Source organism: Xenopus laevis, chromosome 5S, assembly GCF_017654675.1.
Source record: "Xenopus laevis strain J_2021 chromosome 5S, Xenopus_laevis_v10.1, whole genome shotgun sequence".
Taxonomy (NCBI): Eukaryota; Metazoa; Chordata; class Amphibia; order Anura; family Pipidae; genus Xenopus; species Xenopus laevis.
In genome coordinates this window covers 11,843,073-11,865,640 of record NC_054380.1, presented here as the reverse complement: position 1 = coordinate 11,865,640, position 22,568 = coordinate 11,843,073, and the positions used below count along the sequence as shown (strand labels likewise).

General features: G+C 42.3%; 1 protein-coding gene across 1 annotated transcript in view; it reads right to left on the bottom strand.

The window, feature by feature from the left end:
* LOC108717684 (inositol-trisphosphate 3-kinase B) overlaps positions 1-15,986 on the bottom strand; it is a 65,302-nt gene extending 49,316 nt beyond the window's left edge. The window contains exons 1-2 of the mRNA XM_018264933.2: positions 14,714-15,986; positions 6,093-7,319 (exon numbers count right to left, since the gene is read on the bottom strand). Coding sequence (XP_018120422.1) covers positions 6,093-7,178 — 1,086 coding nt within the window. The 5' untranslated portion in view covers positions 7,179-7,319; positions 14,714-15,986. The remainder of the gene's footprint in view (positions 1-6,092; positions 7,320-14,713) is intronic.
* Between the last annotated feature and the right edge of the window lie 6,582 nt (positions 15,987-22,568).

Here is a 22,568-nt window from a genome sequence, read left to right as displayed (position 1 = left end):
TCCAGTATGATGACAGCACTGTATTACTTCTTGTTAACATCAATCACCCCAATATTTTATCCCAAATAGCCAAAAGTCTCTTCTTCTATTGTACTGCATATCCTGGGGTTACTAGCTTGTACACCTTTTGCTCCCTGACTAAACTGAGAAATACAAAGAAACATTTAAATACAAGTCTCTATGATGATCACAGTATTGCTGCCCATGTAATTACTAGCTCCAGCTCTTCTTTCTTCAGTCACTAGAGAAGTCATACTTTTGGTGCTGCTGTCAGAGTCAGTGGGGGTCATTTATCAACACTGGGCAAATTTGCCCATGTGCAGTAACCCGTGGCAACCAATCAAATTGCTGTATTCATTGTTTTACTTGCAGCTGGCTTTAAAAAGCTAATCACTGATTGATTGCAATAGGTAACTGCCCATGGGCAAATTTGCCCAGTGTTGATAAATGAGCCCCAGTGACTTTTTGCCCCTGTCTGTTCTCCCCATCTGACACCACCTACGATCCAGCCATCTTGCTTTGTCCAAGCTGTCCAAGTTCTGAGTTTCTGCCCTGAGTCCTGTCCTGTAAGTCGGTTCCTGCCCTGGTTTTGTCTCCCCAGTGTCTGACCGCTAGTCTGTTATTAGATTTCTGTTTGTCTGCCAACTTGCCAACTGCCCTGATCTAGTGCCTGTTTCACACTCTGTTAACTTGCCGTCTGCCCTGACTCTGTGCCTGAACCTCAGAAACCAGGGAATCAAAACTAGAGGAGACAAGGGCAGGGCACGAACCAACTTACAGGACCGGAACTCGGAACCCAGACAGCTTGCGCAAAGGCAAACTTAAATATCCCCCTTAATTGGGCTATGGCCTACAGCTGGATCATACAGTAGGTGGTATGATCTTTAGGGCAGAGACCCACGCTGCTATTTTGGGAGATTAGTCGCCCAGCTTCTTCGGGCAACACATCTCCCAGAACTGCCTTCCCGCCTGCTAGAATGTAAATCGCCAGCGGGATAGCACTCAGAACACTTTGTTTTCCTAAGTTGCACAAAGATGCCTCATGAAATTTTGGGTGACTTTGAAAGCGGAAGTGATCCGAGTGCCATCCCGCCAGCGATTTACATTCTAACCAGCGGGAAAGAAGTTCGGGGAGATTAGTTACCCAAAGAATAAGTGATATGTAGTTGGGGGACTAATCTTCCAAAATAGCAGCGTGTTTCTCTGCCCTTAAAGGTAAAGGTTCTCTCTTAAAGCACAAGTGAGAAAGGTGTATATCAGCTGGTTATAATACTCCTGTCTAGTGGTATTATTGGTGTGACAATCCATGGTTAGTGGTATGTATATCACACATTCCCTTCAGTTTCTCTTTTCGTTGCAGTTTTACAGCCAGTGGAAAAAAGATTTTGCTATTTTTACCAGGATGAAATGCAAAAAGTAGCATTATTTTAATAGCAAAACATGGTGCAATGCAGTGGTGTGCGGACCTAATGCTTCATGCTACAAAAATCTTGCCAACAAGCTTAATGTGAACGCTTGAAACTTTCTGCAGCACCGTAACCACATTTAAGGTTTTTTTTTTTTTCCACTCAGAGTTACAATGCTCTGTACCTCGCCCACGCCATGTGCACCGAGCCTCAGCCGCTCCACTACAGACAAACACAACAGAAAATGGACAGAATTGGCCCATGCTAAACTGCTGTTTCATTTAAAAGGGGAAGTCATAATTAGCTTGACATAACATAGGATATAGAAAATAACACCTTATGTATTTGTTTTTACTTTGGTGCAATTATCAGCAGTGCAAATATAAATATTTAAAGGAGAATGCAACCCAAAAAACAGAGCATTCTGTCACAGTGGCACAGATTCTTATTGATACCCAATGTTAGCAGAAGTCCTGCCCTGCTTTATAGCTGAGATTCTAGCTATCTTTATAACAGAACATTCTGTCCCAGTGGTACAGATCCTATCTGATCCCCATTGTAAGCAGCAGTCCTGTCCTGCTTTATGGCTGAGATTCTAGCTATCTGTATAACAGAGCATTCTGTCCCAATGGCTGCACAGATCCTATCTGATCCCCATTGGAAGCAACAGTCCTGCCCTGCTTTATGGCTGATATTCTAGCTATCTGTATAACAGAGCATTCTGTCCCAATGGCTGCACAGATCCTATCTGAACCCCATTGTAAGCAGCAGTCCTGCCCTGCTTTATGGCTGAGATTCTAGCTATCTGTATAACAGAGCATTCTGTCCCAATGGCTGCACAGATCCTACCTGAACCCCATTGTAAGCAGCAGTCCTGTCCTGCTTTATGGCAGCTGAGATTCTAGCTATCTGTATAACAAAGCATTCTGTCCCAGTGGCTGCACAGATCCTATCTGATCCCCATTGTAAGCAGCAGTCCTGCCCTGCTTTATGGCTGAGATTCTAGCTATTCATTACAAAAAACATTCAGTCATCACAATGGCACGGATAGAATATGCTGAGAGTTGTAATGTATCAGTTGAATTTGAGACACTTATACTATTTATATAAATATTTCTATAATTGTAACTCCCTATCAGACCTTTAGTTTCAGCCCTGACGCAGTTCCTGGGTTCATGCTGATGAAATGCAAATTAAAGAGAAGTACAACTGACAAACAGTATTAGGCTTGTGATAAAAGGAAAGCTGCTCTTACGTAGAAGTGCCACACACAGCATTTACAGATACGTGTTTGAGTTTCCATTGCTGGATAAAACGTTAGCTATTAAGTTCATGAGTGCTATTGTTCTTGCGGATATGTAAAAACCAGTTTCCATTTGCTCTGAGTGATTCCTGGGAAGACAGCAGTATTCTAGGCTTCTGAATCAATTGTTGCCACCAAGACCTAACTTTAATAGCATCGCTAACACCAGGTCATGGAGTCTATTTGCACATCTCCCAAAAATTTAAATATTAAAGGGATACTGTCATGGGAAAACATGTTTTTTTTTTTTTTAAAACACATCAGTGTTGCTCCAGCAGAATTCTGCACTGAAATCCGTTTCTCAAAAGTGCAAACAAAATTGAAGTGCCGCTGGCAAATTTCTGGGCTTTACTCAAGCCCTTTGTCAAGCCTGGCACTAAGCTAGGGTTGCCACATGGCCGGTATTTTACTGGCCTGGCCGGTAAAAATGATGGTTGTTCCCAATTTTATTAAAAGGGAAAAAACATTAATATATAGGAAGGCCGGTATTTTTTTCCCGAAAAGGTGGCAACCCTACAATCAGCACTTACAGGGTTGTCAATTGTTATGCTGAAGGAAGGTTGCTATTAGAGAGAGCTGATTGTCTGCCTGGCTTTGGCACTGTCACAGAGGCACCTATATGTAATATGAATGGATAAAGATTTTGCTTTTAGCTTTAGGGTAGAGGCTCACAATGCTATTTGGGGGAAATTAGTCGCCCATCGACAAATCGTCTCTTCTTCGGGTGACTAATCTTCCCGCAATGCCTTCCTGCCGGCTAGAATCTAAATTGCTGTCGGGATGGCACTCGGATCGCTTCATTTTCTGAAGTCGCCAGAAGGTTCTTCCCGAAATAGCTGCATGTGTCTCTGCCCTAAGGGTAAGGGCGATCCGAGTGCCATCCCGCCATCAATTTACATTCTAGCCTGCGGGAAGGCAGTTTGGGGAGATTAGTCGTATGAAGAAGAAGTGATATGTTGATCGGGGACTAATCTCCCGAATTATCAGTGTGTGTTTCTGCCTTGCTGGCCATAGATGTAAAGATTTTTAAAAGATCTTTCCGTTATCGCGAGACCACGATTATCTCAAAACGTTTAAATGTACGATTTGTCCATCAACTAAAAAGAACCATTTCAGGCGATATTGCCAGGAAAACTGAGGGTAGCTGCCTGCCCATACCTATACTAACTATAGAGTTTAGTATCACAATAGCCTTTGATATTATGTCTGTCCAAGAAATCATCCAAGTCCCTCTTATAGTCATTAACTGAATCAGCATCACAACATCACCCGGCAGTGCATTCCACAACCTCACTGTCCTGACTGTGAAGAACCCCCTACGTTGCTTCAAATGAAAGTTCTTTTCTTCTAGTCTAAAGGGGAGGCCTCTGGTACGGTGATTCTCTTTATGGGTAAAAAGGTCCCCTGCTATTTGTCTATAATGTCCTCTAATGTACTTGTAAAGTGTAATCATGTCCCCTCGCAAGAGCCTTTTTTCAGGAGAAAACAACCCCAACCTTGACAGTCTCCCTCATAATTTAAGTCTTCCTTCCCTCTAACCAATTTAGTTGCACTTAGTCTCTGCACTCTCTCCAGCTCATTTATATCCCTCTTAAGGACTGGAGTCCAAAACTGAACTGCATACTCCAGATGAGGCCTCACCAGGGACCTATAAAGAGGCAGAATTATGTTTTCATCCCTTGAGTTAATGTCCTTTTTTATATAAGACAGAACTTTATTTGCTTTAGTAGCCACAGAATGACACTGCCCAGAATTAGACAACGTGTTATCTACAAAAACCCCTAGATCCTTCTCATTTAAGGGAACTCCCAACACACTGCCATTTAGTGTATAACTTGCATTTATATTATTTTTGCCAAAGTGCATAACCTTGCAAACCACAAGTCCCAGTATTCTCTTAGGTTCAGCCCAAAAGCAGATCTGACATCTCTCTGAGATTAATGAATCCATTTCTGATTAAAGATTTTGAATTACAAATATTAAAAATCCACAGGCAATTGTTCCCTGCCAGTTGTATACAGGGTGCAGTCGCAGTTAATCTCTAGGTCTGCTAAAGATCAATCTCTCTCTCCATTTCTTTTTAGTCTTTTTAATTATTTATGCTGCTTTCTGATTCCCAGGGGGTGGGTGTGGATTGTTTTATCTAATGATGTCAGCTTTTCTGCATAAAGAGGTGACAATGTTGTTTTCAGGAGATAAACAGCCCAAGAGCATTACATGCAGCCTCAAATATTTCGAGTTCTGCTACAGTAAAGGAAACTTTGTAGGCAAGAGGCGACATCTAACCTAGTAACAGTTCCGATTTAATTCAAGCCCTGTTTTTTTTAATATTTATGCCTTTTCCTTGGTGATAAAATCATATTAACGCAGCGGAAAAAAACTGTAAAGTGGAAAATTCACATGAAGGTTTTGGAAGGGTTTGGAAAATTATTCACTTATGAAACTGCCAGGAAGATCAGTTATCCCAGGGTACTGCAAAACAAACCCAGCTGGGCCAGAACCACAGCTGTTTCAAGTGGTACTAGGGGTTAGGGTAGACAAACATTGCATTACAGTGTTTATAAAGTAAGAATGTTTAACCTTTGCCCCTTTAGCGTGGGTTTCAGTAGTGCTGAGAGTGACACCCTAACCTTAGGGCAGAGAGAGACGAGAAGATTCGGGGAGATTTAGTCGCCCGGCGATAAAACGACTCTTCTTCAGACCCTCCCTGCCGGCTAGAATCGAAATCGCTGGCGGAATGGCACTCCGAGTGCGTTGTTTTCCGAAGTCGTCCGAAGTTTCCTCGTGAGCCAACTTCGGGTGACATCAGAAAACGAATCGCTCCAAGTGCCATCCCGCAAGCGATTTAGATTCTAGCTGGCGGGGAGGCAGGTCGGAGATATTTGTTCCCCGTTCAAGAGGCGATTTGACCCCGGGTGACTAATCTCCCTGATTCTTCTCGTCTGTTTCTGACCTTAAATGACAGCCAATAGTGATATCCTGCTACTTTAGGTTGTGCTATATTTCTACCCCACTATATACTATCATAGGTGTGGAGGTGCTATTTCCCAGCAACCACAGGAATTCCTGTATATACTTTGCTATAGGTGTTCTTGTGCTATTTTGTCCATTACTAATACTATAGTAATTGCTGTGTTATTATGCCCTTTGCTGTTATAGGAGTTGCTGTGTTATTATGTACAATGTTGCTATAGGTGTTACCGAGCTCTTATATCACCAGTGCTGTAGGTTCTGCTGTGCTATTATCCCCACTATAACAACAGCCACTGCTGTACTATTATGCCAGACAGCTTGGACAGTCAAGAACAGTATATGTAAAGACTTATCAATGTTTCATAAAAGTTTATGGTCGACTCTGGCCAGAAATATTAATATACACTTACCACCCGAGGCTTAGGTTGCTCGATAGTCTGCAAGAAAGGAGTGCTCTTCTCTGGGGATTTCTCTGGGTCGCTGGAAATATCATCCTCCGATTCATCCCAAGAGGAAGAAAAGCCAGTAGAGGAAGCAGAAGAGGATGACAGTTTCCTAGGTAAAAATGTTGGATTGGTATCTAGGTTTATTCTTTCCACCTGTTCTTCACTGTCTTCTCCATGGTCAGTTACAATGACAGCAGGTATAGGTCCTGGATTTGCATTCCCATGTGAGTTTGGTTTTTCAAAGTCATTCACCTGGAGAGAAGGGTTGAACAGTTCTCCTGTGTATGGTGCACTGTTATATATATATGGAGAAATCACCATTGGTGATGGAGGAGCTGTTGATGATTCTTCCTGGCTTGAGCAGGACAACCTGCGGCGTGTTTCTAGTCCAAAGTTAAAAGCTGTCTCTTCTCTTCTGATTCTGCGTAAAGGTGATGGGGACCTACTGCCCATTCGGGGACTGTAAAGCAACGGGGATGTGGGACTATTCTGGGCTTGAATATGGGCTTCAAAAAGCTCCACATACTGATTGACCTGCACATTCTGAAGTTCCCTTTGAATCCGAGAAAGGCGTCTCTTCTCTTCAGATTCCATTAACCATGACCCCTGACCCATTCCAGATCCTGAACTTGAGCCTTGTCCAAGTTCTGACAATGTCCTGGAACGTGAGGCTATCAAAGACCCTGTTTCTCCCACGTGGCCTCCAGGAAGCCTTACAGGAGAAGGACTGCGGTCGCCTCTTGAAATTTTTCTGTCTCTCCTTTTCCAGCTTGGGCTGCAACTTCTCAATGTGAGTTGATCTTGCTCTTCCGTAGGGAAAATAAAAGCACTTGAGCTGTTGTTCTTGGGAGAGCACCCAGGGCTGGAGGGACCAGGGCTACAAGGAGGAAGAGATGGGCTCGCCGGGTAATAGGCACTCCGTCTATCAGGTACAGGCAGCACTGGTCTCTGGCAACTAGGGCTAGACTTAGTCACACTGACACTGCCTGTATTCACATTGTTGTTATTCATGATCACCAAACTATTCAAGGCATAACAAAATACAGCCATAGTAGTGTGAGGAGGTGTCTCTGCACTGGAGGCTTACATGCGGGGTTCCCAAAAGATCCTCTTTCAGAACAGCATTGCCTGGAACGCTCAACTGAAGAAAGCTTTTCTGGGCTCTTGCCCAAACCTCCATAAACAAATCAGCTGTAAAAAGAGAAGGAAAGATGTGTAAATGACAGAACAGAGCTCCACGTGGTCTGTGCCACCGTGATCATAAAGCATAAGTAGAGATAGAAGTGAAATTTATATTAAAAAAACATATTGAATTGGTCACTAAGGTCAGCGACTTTGACAAACCAAAGCCATGAGATATGATGTAAAAGTGTTGAAGAAAAATAACAATACCTACAACTCATTAATTGAAAGTATAATGATAATGATGCACTCTTATCAAAGGCAGGAAAGGTGTCAATATCATAAAAATAGTTTTATTAGCATTAGTAGTTTTGCCTTTTTTTATACACCTTCTCTTGTCCTTCAATTAAACTAGGTTGTTGATTGGCTCTGATGACCTGGGCTTCTGTTATTTTTGCATTTCATCCTTCTGGGGCGTTGTGCCACCTGCCCAGCATAATGTACAGGTATGAGACCTTTTAACCAGAATGCTTGGGACCTGGGGCATTCCAGATAAGATCTTTCCGTAATTTGGATCTTCATACCTTAAAGTGATACTGTCATCGGAAAACATGTTTTTTTTCAAAACACATCAGTTAATAGTGCTACTCCAGCAGAATTCTGCACTGAAATCCATTTCTCAAAAAAGCAAACAGATTTTTTTATATTCAGTTTTGAAATCTGACATGGGGCTAGACATATTGTCAATTTCCCAGCTGCCCCAAGTCATGTGACTTGTGCTCTGATAAACTTCAGTCACTCTTTACTGCTGTACTGCAAGTGATATCACCCCCTCCCTCCCCCCCCCAGCAGCCAAACAAAAGAACAATGGGAAGGTAACCAGATAGCAGCTCCCTAAGACAAGATAACAGCTGCCTGGTAGATCTAAGAACAACACTCAATAGTAAAAACCCATGTCCCACTGAGACACATTCAGTTACATTGAGAAGGAAAAACAGCAGCGCATTTCTCTCCTAAAGTGCAGGCACAAGTCACATGACATGGGGCAGCTGGGAAATTGACAAAATGTCTAGCCCTATGTCAGAATTCAAAATTGAATATAAAAAAATCTGTTTGCTCTTTTGAGAAATGGATTTCAGTGCAGAATTCTGCTGGAGTAGCACTATTAACTGATGCGTTTTGAAAAAAACATGTTTTCCGATGACAGTATCCCTTTAAGTGTACTAGAAAACCATGTAAACATTAAATAAACCCAATAGTCTGGTTTTGCTTCCAATAAGGATGAATTATATCTTAGTTGGGATCAAGTACAAGCTACTGTTTTATTATTACATAGAAAAAGGAAATCATTTTTACAACTTTGGATCATTTGGATAAAATGGAGTCTATGGGAGATGATCTTTCCATAATTCAGTGCTTTCTGGATATCGTGATTCCGGGTAATGGATCCCATACCTGTACAGATAGAGCATCAGATATTTCAAATGGTTTCTCAGGATGTCAGTATAGGACAGAAGGGGCAAATATTAGTGAAATCAAACAAACATATGGTATTATATAACACCTGTTAAATAATATCAACAACTTTTGACTTCCCCTTTAAAAAATAAAGCGAGTCCCAGAGGTTGCTGGGTGCAGGGTAAACACAAGATGACGCGGGAGTATCCGCCGAGGCTTAGCAAGAGAGATGTCGTTTTTATTGTGCTGTGTAAAGTTCAGGGTTGTTGCTTTATACTGTACCTCGTTGTATTCTCATTATTACATCAATGAGAAATACTGGGCTCCCAGCCAGAGAGTGAGACAGGCAAACTGCAGATAGAATATTAGACAATGCAGGGAGGGAAGAAGGAGTGGAAACACATTAATCAAGAGCCTTCAACTGCTACAAAGGTAAAGCCCTATAACTATGTATCAGGCTCAGCAATGTATCAATGTGACATATTCTATTCTGCAGAGCGGTAAAATTCAGAATTTTACCGGTGGATTCTACTCGGTCTCCATTGAACTGAAAGAATAGCTTCCAGGCACGGTGTGGCTGGGCCGTTAATGTGTAATGCAAACATTAACAATCGATTTCTGGTGATAAAGCTGGGCACGGCCTCACAAACTGAGCAGATCTTTTCATGATTAGGCCACCCACGTTAAAGGCCCCCATACACGGCCGATAAAAGCTGCTGACAGACCGAGTCAACAGCTTATTGGCCCGTGTCTGGGCCATCCGACAGGCTTTCCCAATCCATTTCTGGCCAAAAGTCGGCCAGATCTAGATTGAGCAGGTTAAAAAATCCAGTCGGATCGTGACCGCATCTGTGCGTTTATGCGGGCCCGCAATTCGACCGGCCGTATCGTATGCATTATGATCCAATCATTGGGCCCTAGGGCCCACAATCATATCAGCCTGATATCGCCCACTTCAATGTGGGCATATCAGGGAGAGATCCACGCGTTTGGTGACATCGCCAAACGAGAGGATCTCTACGTCTATGGTCACCTTTAGGGCCAAACCAGATTGATCTTATTGTCATCCTATTGATGAGGCCCTCTTCTGATGGGATCTTCTAACCTGGTCAGATATCAGCTGGGACAGCTGTTGTTTTTTGGCCCCCACTGGGGCACTTGGGACCCACCAAAGTGCCTGACCTCAACAGTTGCCCTGCTCAAGGCATTATGTGAATTGGTGGCAGCGGGTACCTGCAAGCTGGAATAGAATGAAGTGGGGCAAAAAGACTGGTGATGCACCTACGGTATCAGGGATTTTATTATATAGTGGAGTGTACGGAAAAGTTAAACAATGTGGCCACAATACCCACTAGGATTTTTTCCTGACATCCCAGTGGGTTAGTCAAACCCTGTACATGTGTCAATAAGCTACTCAGTCTGAAGGAGCCTATATCAGCCTGTGTATAGCCATCTTAATAACCCTGAAATACTCTTCACAGTAACATAGTAAGTCAATGACTCCAATTCTAGAACAGACTTCATTCTGGTAGAACCCCACTTAGTTAAACTGGTAAATTTTATGAAGATTCAAGATACAGTATGATAGAAATTTTTGCGTGGTCCCTCACTCCAATGCGTCTCAGGGTTCTTCACAATAGAGTAAATGGCACCGTCCAAGCCACAATACTTCCAAGATCAAAATAAAATCAACTCTGGAGAACCTCATCAAATTCTGTGTGTTTATTCCATCACAAAATGTTTCGGATAAACATATCCTTCATCAGGTGCTGAAGGATATGTTTATCTGAAACATGTTGTGATGGAATAAACACACAGAATTTGATGAGATTCTCCAGAGTCAATTTTATTTTGATCTTGGAAGATACAGTATGACCTCATCAGTCCTCAGGGGGCATAATGAGTCATCTGGGGGCAACATCCTCTAGAAGTAGAGGAACCTAGAGCCTTTACTGCTAGCCAACCAGATGTGCTGGTACATCAATTAAACAAATCTCTGATTACTATAGAATATATTACTATTATTATATATTTTAACTTATTTCCTCTTCTACCCCATCCCAGAAAGTTATATGGGATATCAGAGCAGTTATCAAGGGCTACCTGATACATCGTGCAACCAGAATAAAAGTGATACCAACGTAATCCTATAATGAATAGTCCAGTGTTAGTTACAGCACTGGGCAATTATTTTATAGCCTGAAGTTTATATATAAAAAAATAGAGTAGCCTACTGCCCCAGTCAAGCCAGAGTGACGGAACCAGTTCATTTAGTTCAACAAAGTTTTATCACGGCATATGGTGCAGAACTTTAAGTAACACTAAGCTGTGGGGTATTGTCTGTATTTATGGCAGAGAATGCCCCAAGCTACATCTGCCTATCAACTCCCTAAAAAACGTAGCCCAATGCCTTTAAAAAGGTGATCTTTAACTTTCTATGGATGAGTAAAAGGACTTTAGATGAAAGCTATGACCCAAGGTAGGGTTGGAGGGGTTCCCAAAAGTTACCTAGTTATCGGGCAGGACTGAAATTTTTGATAGGACACCTTTGAAGGTTCCTGAACATTGTTACTTTAATGCTGAATCATCAGATAGAGCTAAAGAATTCTTTTTGTTTTGACCTGCATATCTGACGTTTCAGCTCTTAACATCAGTAGAGTAGACAAAAGATTTTTTGTACAGCCAATGGTCTTGGGAAAGATCGTAATTGTAGCATATATGGCCCCTTAAAGAGCCATTTAGGATGTGGAAAAAAACCTTTACCCAGTACCCAGGCAATGACTAAAGAAAAAGAATTTATAATTGCAAATATAGATATATAGTACACATTGCATGGAGGTCTGCCTGTCATATGTTGGCTACGCAATATGTTGGCGCTATATAAATAAATGTTAATAATAATAATAATAATAATGTAGGGGGTGGATTTAGGCACAAAGACAGTAAAGTATAAATTTTCTTATCATGCAAGGCAGTGAAACTATTTGTTAATGTATTTTATGCTAAAATAAGTTAATACACTAAGGGGGTTATTTATTAAAGTCTGAATGCTAAAAACTTTAAAAACTCGAATTTTTTGAGATTTATTATACCCCGAGGATGCAAAAAGTCTGAATCCGAAAATCTGCCATCTCCGACCTACTGATGTTGTATATAAGTCAATGGGAGAGGTCTCTATCCTATTTGGAAGATTCTGTGGTCTGCGCTGGACCACTTTTTCGGGAAAAAGACAGAAAAAAATCGTACGATTTGTGTTTTCGCACAACTTTTTTCCTGCTCCGATTTAATCAAGCTTTTTAAATAATAAATAAGGTAAAATTGTGGTTTCTAATTTGGTCTGACTTTTTTTCAAATAAAATATCAGAAACATTCAGATTTTGATAAACAACCCCCTAATTTTTAGTAGGGGAAATCCCATAATCTACTGGGAGAATGCTTCCCTGGTTTTATCAATATGCTGTTTATTGATGGAACATAAAACAGAACATTTGCTTGTGTACCTGGGTCCAAGGGCCAATACACAATGCCAAAGAGCAGCAGTCAGCCTTCAGATATCGGTTGGAAATTGGAGTTCAGCAACTCTAGGGCAACCACCTCACACAATATTTGAGGGGAATTGTGGAAGCACTCAAGGCTAAATCAAAATATATTCAAATATAATGGAAGTGCTACTTACAATGCACTTCCCTGGGCCCAGGGAAGTGCATTGTAAGTAGCACTTCCATTATATTTAAATATATTTTGATTTAGCCTTGAGTGCTTCCACTATTTCCCTCTAATATAGTATATTGGCCTGAAGCTGTGGCCTAGCTTCATGTGGTTTTTCAATAGCACCCCATACCCACCCCTTAAAACTAATGGTGGTCCTACGCTTTTAAATGTGGGCGTTGGTTTGGGCAATCACTCTCTCTTAAAAGCCTTTACTGGCGGGGGAGGATTCAGCCTTCAAATTGAAACCAATGCTCAACATACACTGAACACAGGTAATGCTATTATGCAGAGAAACATTTCTTTTTAATAAGTAAGTTAGGGACCGCCATATGGGGTTTACCTTGACGTGGTATGGTGGCTTTTCAATTTTATGATCATAACTTTGGTAACTAAAAACCCCTGTTTTGTAAACATGCACTTGCATTTATACTGAATTACTTATGAGACAGGGGCCCAGGGAAGTGCATTGTAAGTAGCACTTCCATTATATTTAAATATATTTTGATTTAGCCTTGAGTGCTTCCACTATTTCCCTCTAATATACCTCACACAATCCCTGGCAGGGTACAGACAATCTAGATGCTATGGCAGGGTACAGTTAGTATTTTGTAAGGCTGGACCCAGAGTTAATTTTAGGATGCAGGCAATTTAGATGCTATGGCAGTGTGAAGACTTTCTCAAACCCAAGGCTCGGCACAGGTTAATTACCATTACAGCAGGGCAGAGCTTTTACATTAAGTAAGGTTAGGGACAGGTTATCTGTTACACAAGGGAACAAAGCATCCAACACCAATCATATACAATTTACATAAACATTTCACATGATATAAACTGTTAGTGTATTATATAACAATCTGTTTAAGCAAATTGCTATACTATAAATCTTCCTGTTCTTCCCTCTGGCCTGCAACTGAAAAGTCTATCTGGTTGTCAGGGCCACTGTCCCCAGCAACTAAAAAAAGAAGCAAATTGACAGTGAGGATTCACTAATATATATATATATATATATATATATATATATATATATATATATATATATATATATATATATTTTTTTTTTTTTTTTTTTGGTCGCTAGGGAAAGGAAGCCACTAGGAAGACAGCTGTTAAGTTTCCAGCCCTGACAGCTGCACAAACTACGTCAAAAAATTCTTAAAAAAAAAAAATTAAGGCAAACTACTGATTATACTTTTTAGGGTGAACTACCTATTTTAAGAATAAACACGTATACTTTCTTCCTGCATATTGATAAGCAGTTGATCGATATTGTGAAAACTTGGGCAGTTAACTTAACTATTTTGTGCCTCGGGGACAATGCTTGGGTTATAAGCTCTGTGGGTCAGGGACTTTTTGCACCTGGACTGTTCATATCTCTGTAGTAATAGAGGCTACAACAAAAGATGCAGATCATCACTGTAATCCACCCAACTATACCTACACATTCCTGGTACAGTTTCTGCATCTATTCTCACTCGGGAATGCCTCTATTATATCTACAGTATATACATGTCTATAACGGAAAAGTTCTATACTAACCATACAGGGACATACAGTAGATACATACAGTAGCCATATAACATATGGGCCATCATATCTGTATAGTAAACATATAAAGGCCCCCATACACAGGCTGATAAAAGCTGCTTATTGGGCCATGTGTGGGGCCATCCGAAGGGCATCCCAATCGATATCTGGCCAAAAGTGGTCCAGATGCGGATCGGGCAGGTTAAAAATCCCATCTTTTCGTTGATGCTGTCCCGTGATCCGACCACCCGTTTGGCCTCCATTCTGATTCGATCGTTGGGCCGTAGGGCCCACGATCGGATTAGCCCAATATGGCCCACTTCAATGTGGGCATCTAGGGCCCACGATCGGATCAGCCCGATATCGCCCACTTCAATGTGGGCATCGGGGAGAGATCCGCTCATTTGGGGACATCGCCAAACGAGTGGATCTCCCTGTGTATGGCCACCTTTACAGCTCTCATTTAATAGGGGGTACATCCATGACATATTAGCCATACAATCATGGGTACAGCACAACTATTCTGTTGTAGCCATGTAACAGGGGATATAACAGATATGTACAGCAGCCTTATGCCAGGGGGTACAGCATATCCATAATGCAGTTACACGGGGTCCAGAAAAACTATACTACAGCAGCCATATAAACAAATGGTACAAAAAATCTAAATTAAGCATATAGCAAGTCTAAAGTGTAGCCATCTAACTTAGGGTACAATAAATCTTTACCCAGGTGCAATATAAGAGGCGGTACAGTAGTATAAGCCTTACCAGTGTTGTGTCTCCTGTGGGTACCTCTTCCTGTGAAGTAATTGGCAGTTAAAGAGGTAGAGGTGTCGTCATCTGCTCTTGCTCTTCCCCTCCACAACCTTTGTTCCCTGGTCTCCAATCGGTGCCACTTTTTGCACCCGTGCCAGTGAGATGCCCCCCGTGGATCTCTACCTGACCATGCAGTTAATGCAAAGTCTCCTCCAGATCCAATACACTGTGCCTGGTGCAACTCTCTCCACTAGTACAGCCAGGGATGTTACTCTACTCCAGCAGTTTGAGTGATGTGACCCTCCTCGTACTGTCAGTAAGAAGTTACTCTCATGCTGGATGTTACTCGTTCTCTGTGCAGTAAGTGGTGTTATTCAGCTTGTGATGTCTCTCTGACCCGGACAGTGATGTTACTCTAGCTCTCTCTGTGCATTCACACAGTGATGTTACTCCCCCGGTGCAGTTTCAGTGATGTTACTGTTCCTCTGAGCAGCCACACAGTAATGTTACGGTCCCTTTGAGCAGTCACACAGGGATCTTACTCCCCCAGTGCAGTCTCAGTGATGTTACGGTCCCTCTGAACAGTCACAAAGTGATGTTTACTCCCCCGGTACAGTCTCAGTGATGTTACTGTCTCTCTATGCAGCCTCAGTGATGTTACTGTCCTTCTGAGCAGTCACACAGTAATGTTACGGTCCTTTTGAGCAGTCACACAGGGATCTTACTCCCCTGGTGCAGTCTCAGTGATGTTACAGTCCCTCTGAGCAGTCACACAGTGATGTTAACTCCCCCGGTGCAGTCTCAGTGATGTTATTGTCTCTCTCTGTGCAGTCAGGGATATGTCCCCATGTGAGAGCAGCAGCAGCAGCAGCAAGAAGGAAGCTGAGCATTCAGTCTGGGGTTGAACTCAGTGGAAGGAGCTTCCTTTTTCTGGGGCTCAGCAGGAGGGGAACACTGAGAAAGTTTCCATTGTGCTGCACTGCGCTCACTCCCAACTCTGCAGCTTTCTGAGGGCCGGTGCCAGTGCTTGGGGCTCTGTAATTTGATTCCCGGTGCATAAGTTGTTTTGGTTCCAATATCTCGGCAGCAGCTGCCAGTATCGTTTGCTATAAAAAAAGAGGTAGTGTTTTAGACTTGGAATTCTGGTCCCGTATCTTGGCAGTTAGCAAAGGGCGTGAAGGGCTCGGCTAAGAAATACTACATTTGTAGAACGTGTTTCGCCGGAGAGATAACTCTTTCTCTCACTAGCAGTTACCAGAGGAGATCCTTCTTCTCACACGCCCCTCCCTCCCCTGACACAATGAGCTTAGCCCCGCCCCTTGCACGGAAAGCACAGCCTGCAGCGGAGATTCTCTCGTGTAACAGGAATGCGTGAGGCGGGTGCTAGTGTGCGCAGCGGGATGGGGGCTCACCGGGAGGCTCACACTCAGGGGTGTCCGCACAAAATTTTCCAGGGGGGCAAGCAGGGCTGCAATCAGGGGGGCACAGGGGGTACAAGGCTAGGGGGCCCAGCTGTGCTGCACTTTTTGAAATAGCCAGGCCCCCTTTGACAGTACCAAAGCCGGGCCGCCTCTACCGAAGTGCCAAACAGCCGAAGTCCAAAAAGACCCGAAGGAAGTTCCAAAGTCACGAAAACAGCCGAAATTAAAGTCCCGAAGCGACGAAAACACACGAAGTCACGAAAACAGCCGAAATTAAAGTCCCGAAGCGGCCAAAAGACCCGAAGTCACAAAAACAGCCGAAATTAAAGTCCCGAAGCAGCGAAAAGACCCAAAGTCACAAAAACATCCGAAATTAAAGTACCGAAGCGGAGAAAAGACCTGAAGTCACAAAAACAGCCGAAATTAAAGTCCCGAAGCGACAAAAAGACCCAAAGTCACGAAACCAGCCGAAATTGAAGTCCTGAAGCTATGAGTTCAGTTCTCCTGAACACCAATGTGTGGTTTTTTTATTTTTTAAACCCCTGGCCACCAATGTATTATTTTAATACTCTACAGGCTCCTGCCACCAATGTTTTTTTTTTTTAAATTCTCTGGGGCCCCCGATTTTTCTTAACTTGTAAGGGGGGCCCTGGCACCAATGTTTTTTTTTAAAAAAAACTTTTATGGGGGGCCCTGGCGCCAATGTTTTTTTTAAAAATATACTTTTATGGGGGCCCCTGGCGCCAATGTTTTTTTTAAAAAATTTATACTCTGGGGCCCCAATTATTTTTAACTTGTAAGGGGGGCTCTGGCCCCCCCTTTTTTTTTTAACTTATAAGGGGGCCCTGGTCACCAATTATTATTTTTAACTTATAAGGGGGCCTGACCATCAATAGCTATTTATAACTATTTATAACACTGATGTCTTTGTGGTCTTTTAACTGGTGTGGAGTGGGTGGGATCTGTGGTGGGGCTTGGGTCATGGGGGGGCGGGGCCCACAAAAATTTTGTTGTACGGGCCCCCTTGATTTCTAATGGAGGCCCTGGGCAGGGTCAGACGCCAGCGTGTGCGCGCAAATGCCGGTATGCATACGTGACATCCGGACATTGCGGGAGGGGGCAAGGACATCGGGGGAGGGGGCTGGGCCGGCGGGGGCCCATGAGGGCCCACTGGATTTTTTCCCGGCTTCCCGTCGGCCCAATCCGACGCTGCCCTGGGGGCAAGGAGGCAAAGGAATTGCAATTATTTGGTTTCAGAATTTTCAGCTTTTCTATAATTATAAAGTAGTACAAATTGCATACGTATAGCATTCTCATCCTGTTACTGACACTTTACCATCAATTGGATCATTCCTATTTGGCCCAGCATGTGGGTGCCCTAATGAGGCTTAGATATGCTCAATGAGTGACCTCTCCAAGTGAATCGATATTGTAGTGTATGGCCAGCTTCATTGTATTCAGTTGTGCATTCACAGGATTTGCATAACAACACACAGTTTGCAAGGTTATTTTGAATTCTTTCATAACAGTCTATAATTTAAAGAGTATTATTTTAAACCCCAGCCTAGTAAGGGCCAAGCGTGTCTGCTCTCTGGATTTACATTTACATTACAGACCTCAGACACTATCTATTATAAATCGGACGTTAAAATCAGAAACGGAACTAGAGAGGGGCGGGCCCTGGCGCAGGACACGCAGCCGGGCCCCCGTCCCCCTCCGTATACCCGGAACTGGCCCGGGAATATGCACCGCAAAGCGACTTCGGAAAATGATGCGCTCCGATTGCCGTCTCGCTGGCAATTTTTATTCTAGCTGGCAGGAAGGCAGGGGAAGGTAGTTCAGGGAGATTAACCACCTTCTTTGAAAAGACAAAGAAGGCGGTATGCAGTCTATTCCATAATCAAGATTTTGACCATCAATTTGGTTTTCAAATGGTTTTGGGAATAATAGGCTTTTAGGCTTGGAAACTCCATCACTTTACCTACAGTTAGCCTTGAGAATGGGGTACTAATGCTAGTGTATCTTCATAACAAGTCATACTTCCCCTTTAAAAAAAATATGCGTGTGTGTGTTGCCTGGTTACTATGCATCATTGTTCCTTTCTTTCTGCACACCTGTCATGCCATAATCTCCAGTAACATATAACTATTATTCAGCGCTGAGAGGCTACTGATAGCGAGAAAGTTAACTCTGAAATGGTGAATGTCAAACAGAGATCTGCAACTGGGAAGCATTCACTCACTGTTTATACTCGTTTCTTTACATAAACTGTGCCAAGCACTGCACGTGGCTCTGGAGAGTAGGAGCAATGTGGGTGTTTGTGTGCTGGAGAGGAGAAAGCACTGGACATTTTGCTGCTACAAGAAGCGGTTTGTAGACCATGTCTAGAACGTGGATCTGTAGGCAACAACTGCATAAAAGGGATACTGTCATGTTCTTTTCAAAACATACCGATTAATAGTGCTACTCTAGCAGAATTCTGCACTGAAATCCGTTTCTCAAAAGAGCAAACAGATTTTTTTATATTTAATTTTAAAATCTGACATGGGGCTGGACGTATTGTCTGTTTCCCAGTTGCCCCCAGTCATGTGACCTGTGCTCTGATAAACTTCAGTCACTCTTTACTGCTGTACTGCAAGTTGGAGTGATATCACCCCCTCCCCTTCCCCCCAGCAGCTTAACAACAGAAAAATGGGAAGGTAACCAGATAGCAGCTCCCTAACACAAGATACAAGAAAAACTGAATACTGGTCTGGCAAAAGTTCAGCGTTGGAAGGCTTAGAAGCTGACCTATAGCGAAAGGCTTGACATTATTCAGACTTTCTTGATTCCACTTTTCCTTTTCGTCTCTTATGTCTTCTTGTTGCCAGAATCTTTCTATGCCCGGATCCAGAGCCTCTTCATCTAAATGCTTTGGGGGAGTAGGCTCAACCCAGTTAAAAGAGGTATCAATTTCCTGATGAAGAAAACGGGAGGGTTGGACATGCCGTGTCCTGTGGTTTTCTTCTGCACCATCTTTCTGAAGTTTAACTTTGGAGGGATGGTGCAGGGGAAAGAAAGAGTCTCTGTGGGAAGTCAGTGTAAGAGATTGGGCATCACCTTTTATCAAAGATTGGCTACTCGGTGGTAGAGTTAAAGAGGTAATGATAAGAGGAGGCCTTGTTCCCACTTATCTGCAGCAAGCGGTTAAAACAGTAAAAAATTGCATAGAAAATTGATCTATTGGAAAGTTATAGACTTACATTTTGCATCTCCAATAGGAGTAAAAGATTGCCCGGAAAAGACTTTGGTAGAAAGCATTAAAGGGATGCTGTCATGGGAAAAAACATTTTTTTCAAAATGAATCAGTTAATAGTGCTGCTCCAGCAGAATTCTGCACTGAAATCCATTTCTCAAAAGAGCAAACAGATTTTTTTATATTCAATTTTGAAATCTGACATGGGGCTAGACATATTGTCAATTTCCCAGCTGCCCCAAGTCATGTGACTTGTGCTCTGATAAACTTCAATCACTCTTTACTGCTGTACTGCAAGTTGGAGTGATATCACACCCTCCCTCCCCCCCCCACAAGCAGCCAAACAAAAGAACAATGGGAAGGTAGCCAGATAGCAGCTCCCTAACACAAGATAACAGCTGCCTGGTAGATCTAAGAACAACACTCAATAGTAAACACCCATGTCCCACTGAGACACATTCAGTTACATTGAGAAGGAAAAACAGCAGCCTGCCAGAAATCATTTCTCTCCTAAAGTGCAGGCACAAGTCACATGACCAGGGGCAGCTGGGAAATTGACAAAATGTCTAGCCCCATGTCAGATTTCAAAATTGAATATAAAAAAATCTGTTTGCTCTTTTGAGAAATGGGTTTCAGTGTAGAAGTCTGCACTGAAAACTGATGCATTTTGAAAAAAAAACGTTTTCTGATGACATGATCCCTTTAAGTTCCTTATAGATAAAAGAATGCCAAGGAAATTTTGGGACACTGCATGGCTGTCGTTACAGGGCAAGATGTACAGATGCAGCCACTTTGGTTTGTCTGTTTGACACAGAATAACTAAACACAGATATCCCATTTATCTCATTTAACACAGAAAACTGTGTCACAACAACCCATCTAATTAAAGCATTCACCATTGTGAACAATGGAGCTTTGGTATGCTAATGAAAAGGTTAAATGCATTAAATGAGTTAAGATGACTTAAGATAACACAGTTTCTTCAATTACCCCTGAGTCATGACGCATTTAACTCACAAATCCAAGTGGCTTCATCTGTATGTGAGAAGCACATGTAAAGTGGATGAATCTCAAGAGCATTTTCTCGTGGATTGTCCAGTTTCGAGCTCATTAAGAGAAAAAGTGGCAAGACGTATGAACCTCAATCTAATAAAAGATTTAGATTTTGCAGAATTTTAATAGAGGTGGTCAAAAGTAATAGAACTGGTGGAAGAAACAAAAACACTTTGCAAATCATTATTGCAGTATTACGATATCACCTGTGGCACATGAGGTGCAGAATGACTACAAGTCCGATTGAGATGTCAGTAGAAACAGTAACAGAGGCAATCAATAGAGATGTCACTTTATTAAGTCAAAAGAATTAGACATTTCAGAGACACTTTAAAAAAATGTGGGAAGGACTTTGTTTTTCTTGTTGAAATGTAATATGAAAAATGTAATATGTGACTGATTGTAACTTTTCTCTTGTTTGATTTATTGTAAATCTGAATATTTTTAAATAAAGTTCCCTGACACAAGATAACAGCTGCCTGGTAGATCTAAGAACAGCACTCAATAGTAAAATCCAGGTCCCATTGAGACACATTCAGTAACATTGAGTAGGAGAAACAACAGCCTGCCAGAAAGCAGTTCCATCCTAAAGTGCTGGCTCTTTCTGAAAGAACATGACCAGGCAAAAAGACCCGAGATGCACTTATACACCAATATTACAACTAAATAAAATACACTTGCTGGTTCAGGATGACATTTTATATTGTAGAGTGAATTATTTGCAGTGTAAACAATGTAGAAATTAAAACTACATTATAAAAATCATGACAGAGTCCCTTTAAAGTTACCAGAAGCACCATTTTGCCACCGCCTGATGCAAGTTTCTTGACTCACCTCATTGGAGCAGTGTCCCTGGTTATGGCCTCCCCCTATATAAAATGAATATATATCATAGAACTCTTCCAACTGTCATTTCTGGGAGATGTCAGGCTGCTGTAGTTAAACAAGAGCATTAATAACTCAGCCACCTGCAGTCCTGCATGTCACACACTGGGGTAGGGCAGCTATTTGCCCTGGGCATCCATCATTAAAGGCAACAGCTTAGATTAAAGGGGACATATTACAATGTGTAACAATTGTTAGACATGCTCAGCATACAATGAGTCATATAAAGCAATTGTGTGGAATCAAATGTCAGGGAAACAGTTTTGCAAAACGGGTTGGGGCATCGGTGACAATCTGTCCTCTCCTCAAGTTAAATGTGCTGTGTGTTTATTATAGGAGTCAGGTCATTGTAAGCACTTGCAGGGAAAGGGTTAATACACTGGAAAAGTCATTTTGATAGGTGGACTCCTGAAGAGGTCACACAGGGGATATATGAGTTATACCGGAGGCTGTGTAGCCCAGTCATTGCCAACAAGAGAATTTCCTGTTTCCATGCGGCATTGTTAATCTGAAGGCTTCACGACATTCCAGGCAAGTGGAAAAGAAGCATCGGATCAGACATCCATATGTCTTACGTCTGTCATACCATTGGGATGCTCTGTAGCATAAGAGATGCCCAGTATCCATGGCAACCTGCGGCATTTAAATGGGAAACAGCCCTGTTTAGCCTAAACCCATTAAATTAAGTCTGTGTTTATTATGTTTGAGAAAACACATGCCTAAAAATTAGGGATGCACCGAATCCAGGATTCGGTTTGTGATTCGGCCAGGATTAGGCTTTTTTCAGCAGGATTCGGAAGAATCCTTCTGCCAGGCCGAACCGAATCCAAATCCTGATTTGCATATGCAAATTAGGGGCGGAGAGGTAAATCGCGTGACTTTTTGTCACAAAACAAGAAAGTAAAAAATGTTTTCCCCTTCGGTTCGGTATTCGGCCAAATCTTTTGCCGAAGATTCGGGGGTTCGGCCAAATCCCAACTAAAAATAAATGCGTATTTTATACACTGAGGGGGTTATTTACTAAACTCTGAATTAGGGATGCACCGAATCCAGGATTCGGTTCAGAATTTGGCCAGGATTCGTCCTTTTTTAGCAGGATTTAGATTCGGCTGAATCCTTCTGCCTGGTCGAACCGAATAAGAATTCTAATTTGCATATGCAAATTAGGGGCGGGGAGGAAATCATGTGGCTTTTTGTCACAAAACAAAGAAGTAAAACAGTTTCCCCCTTCGGCCAAAAACAAAATAGTGGATTCATTGCATCCCTTCTCTGA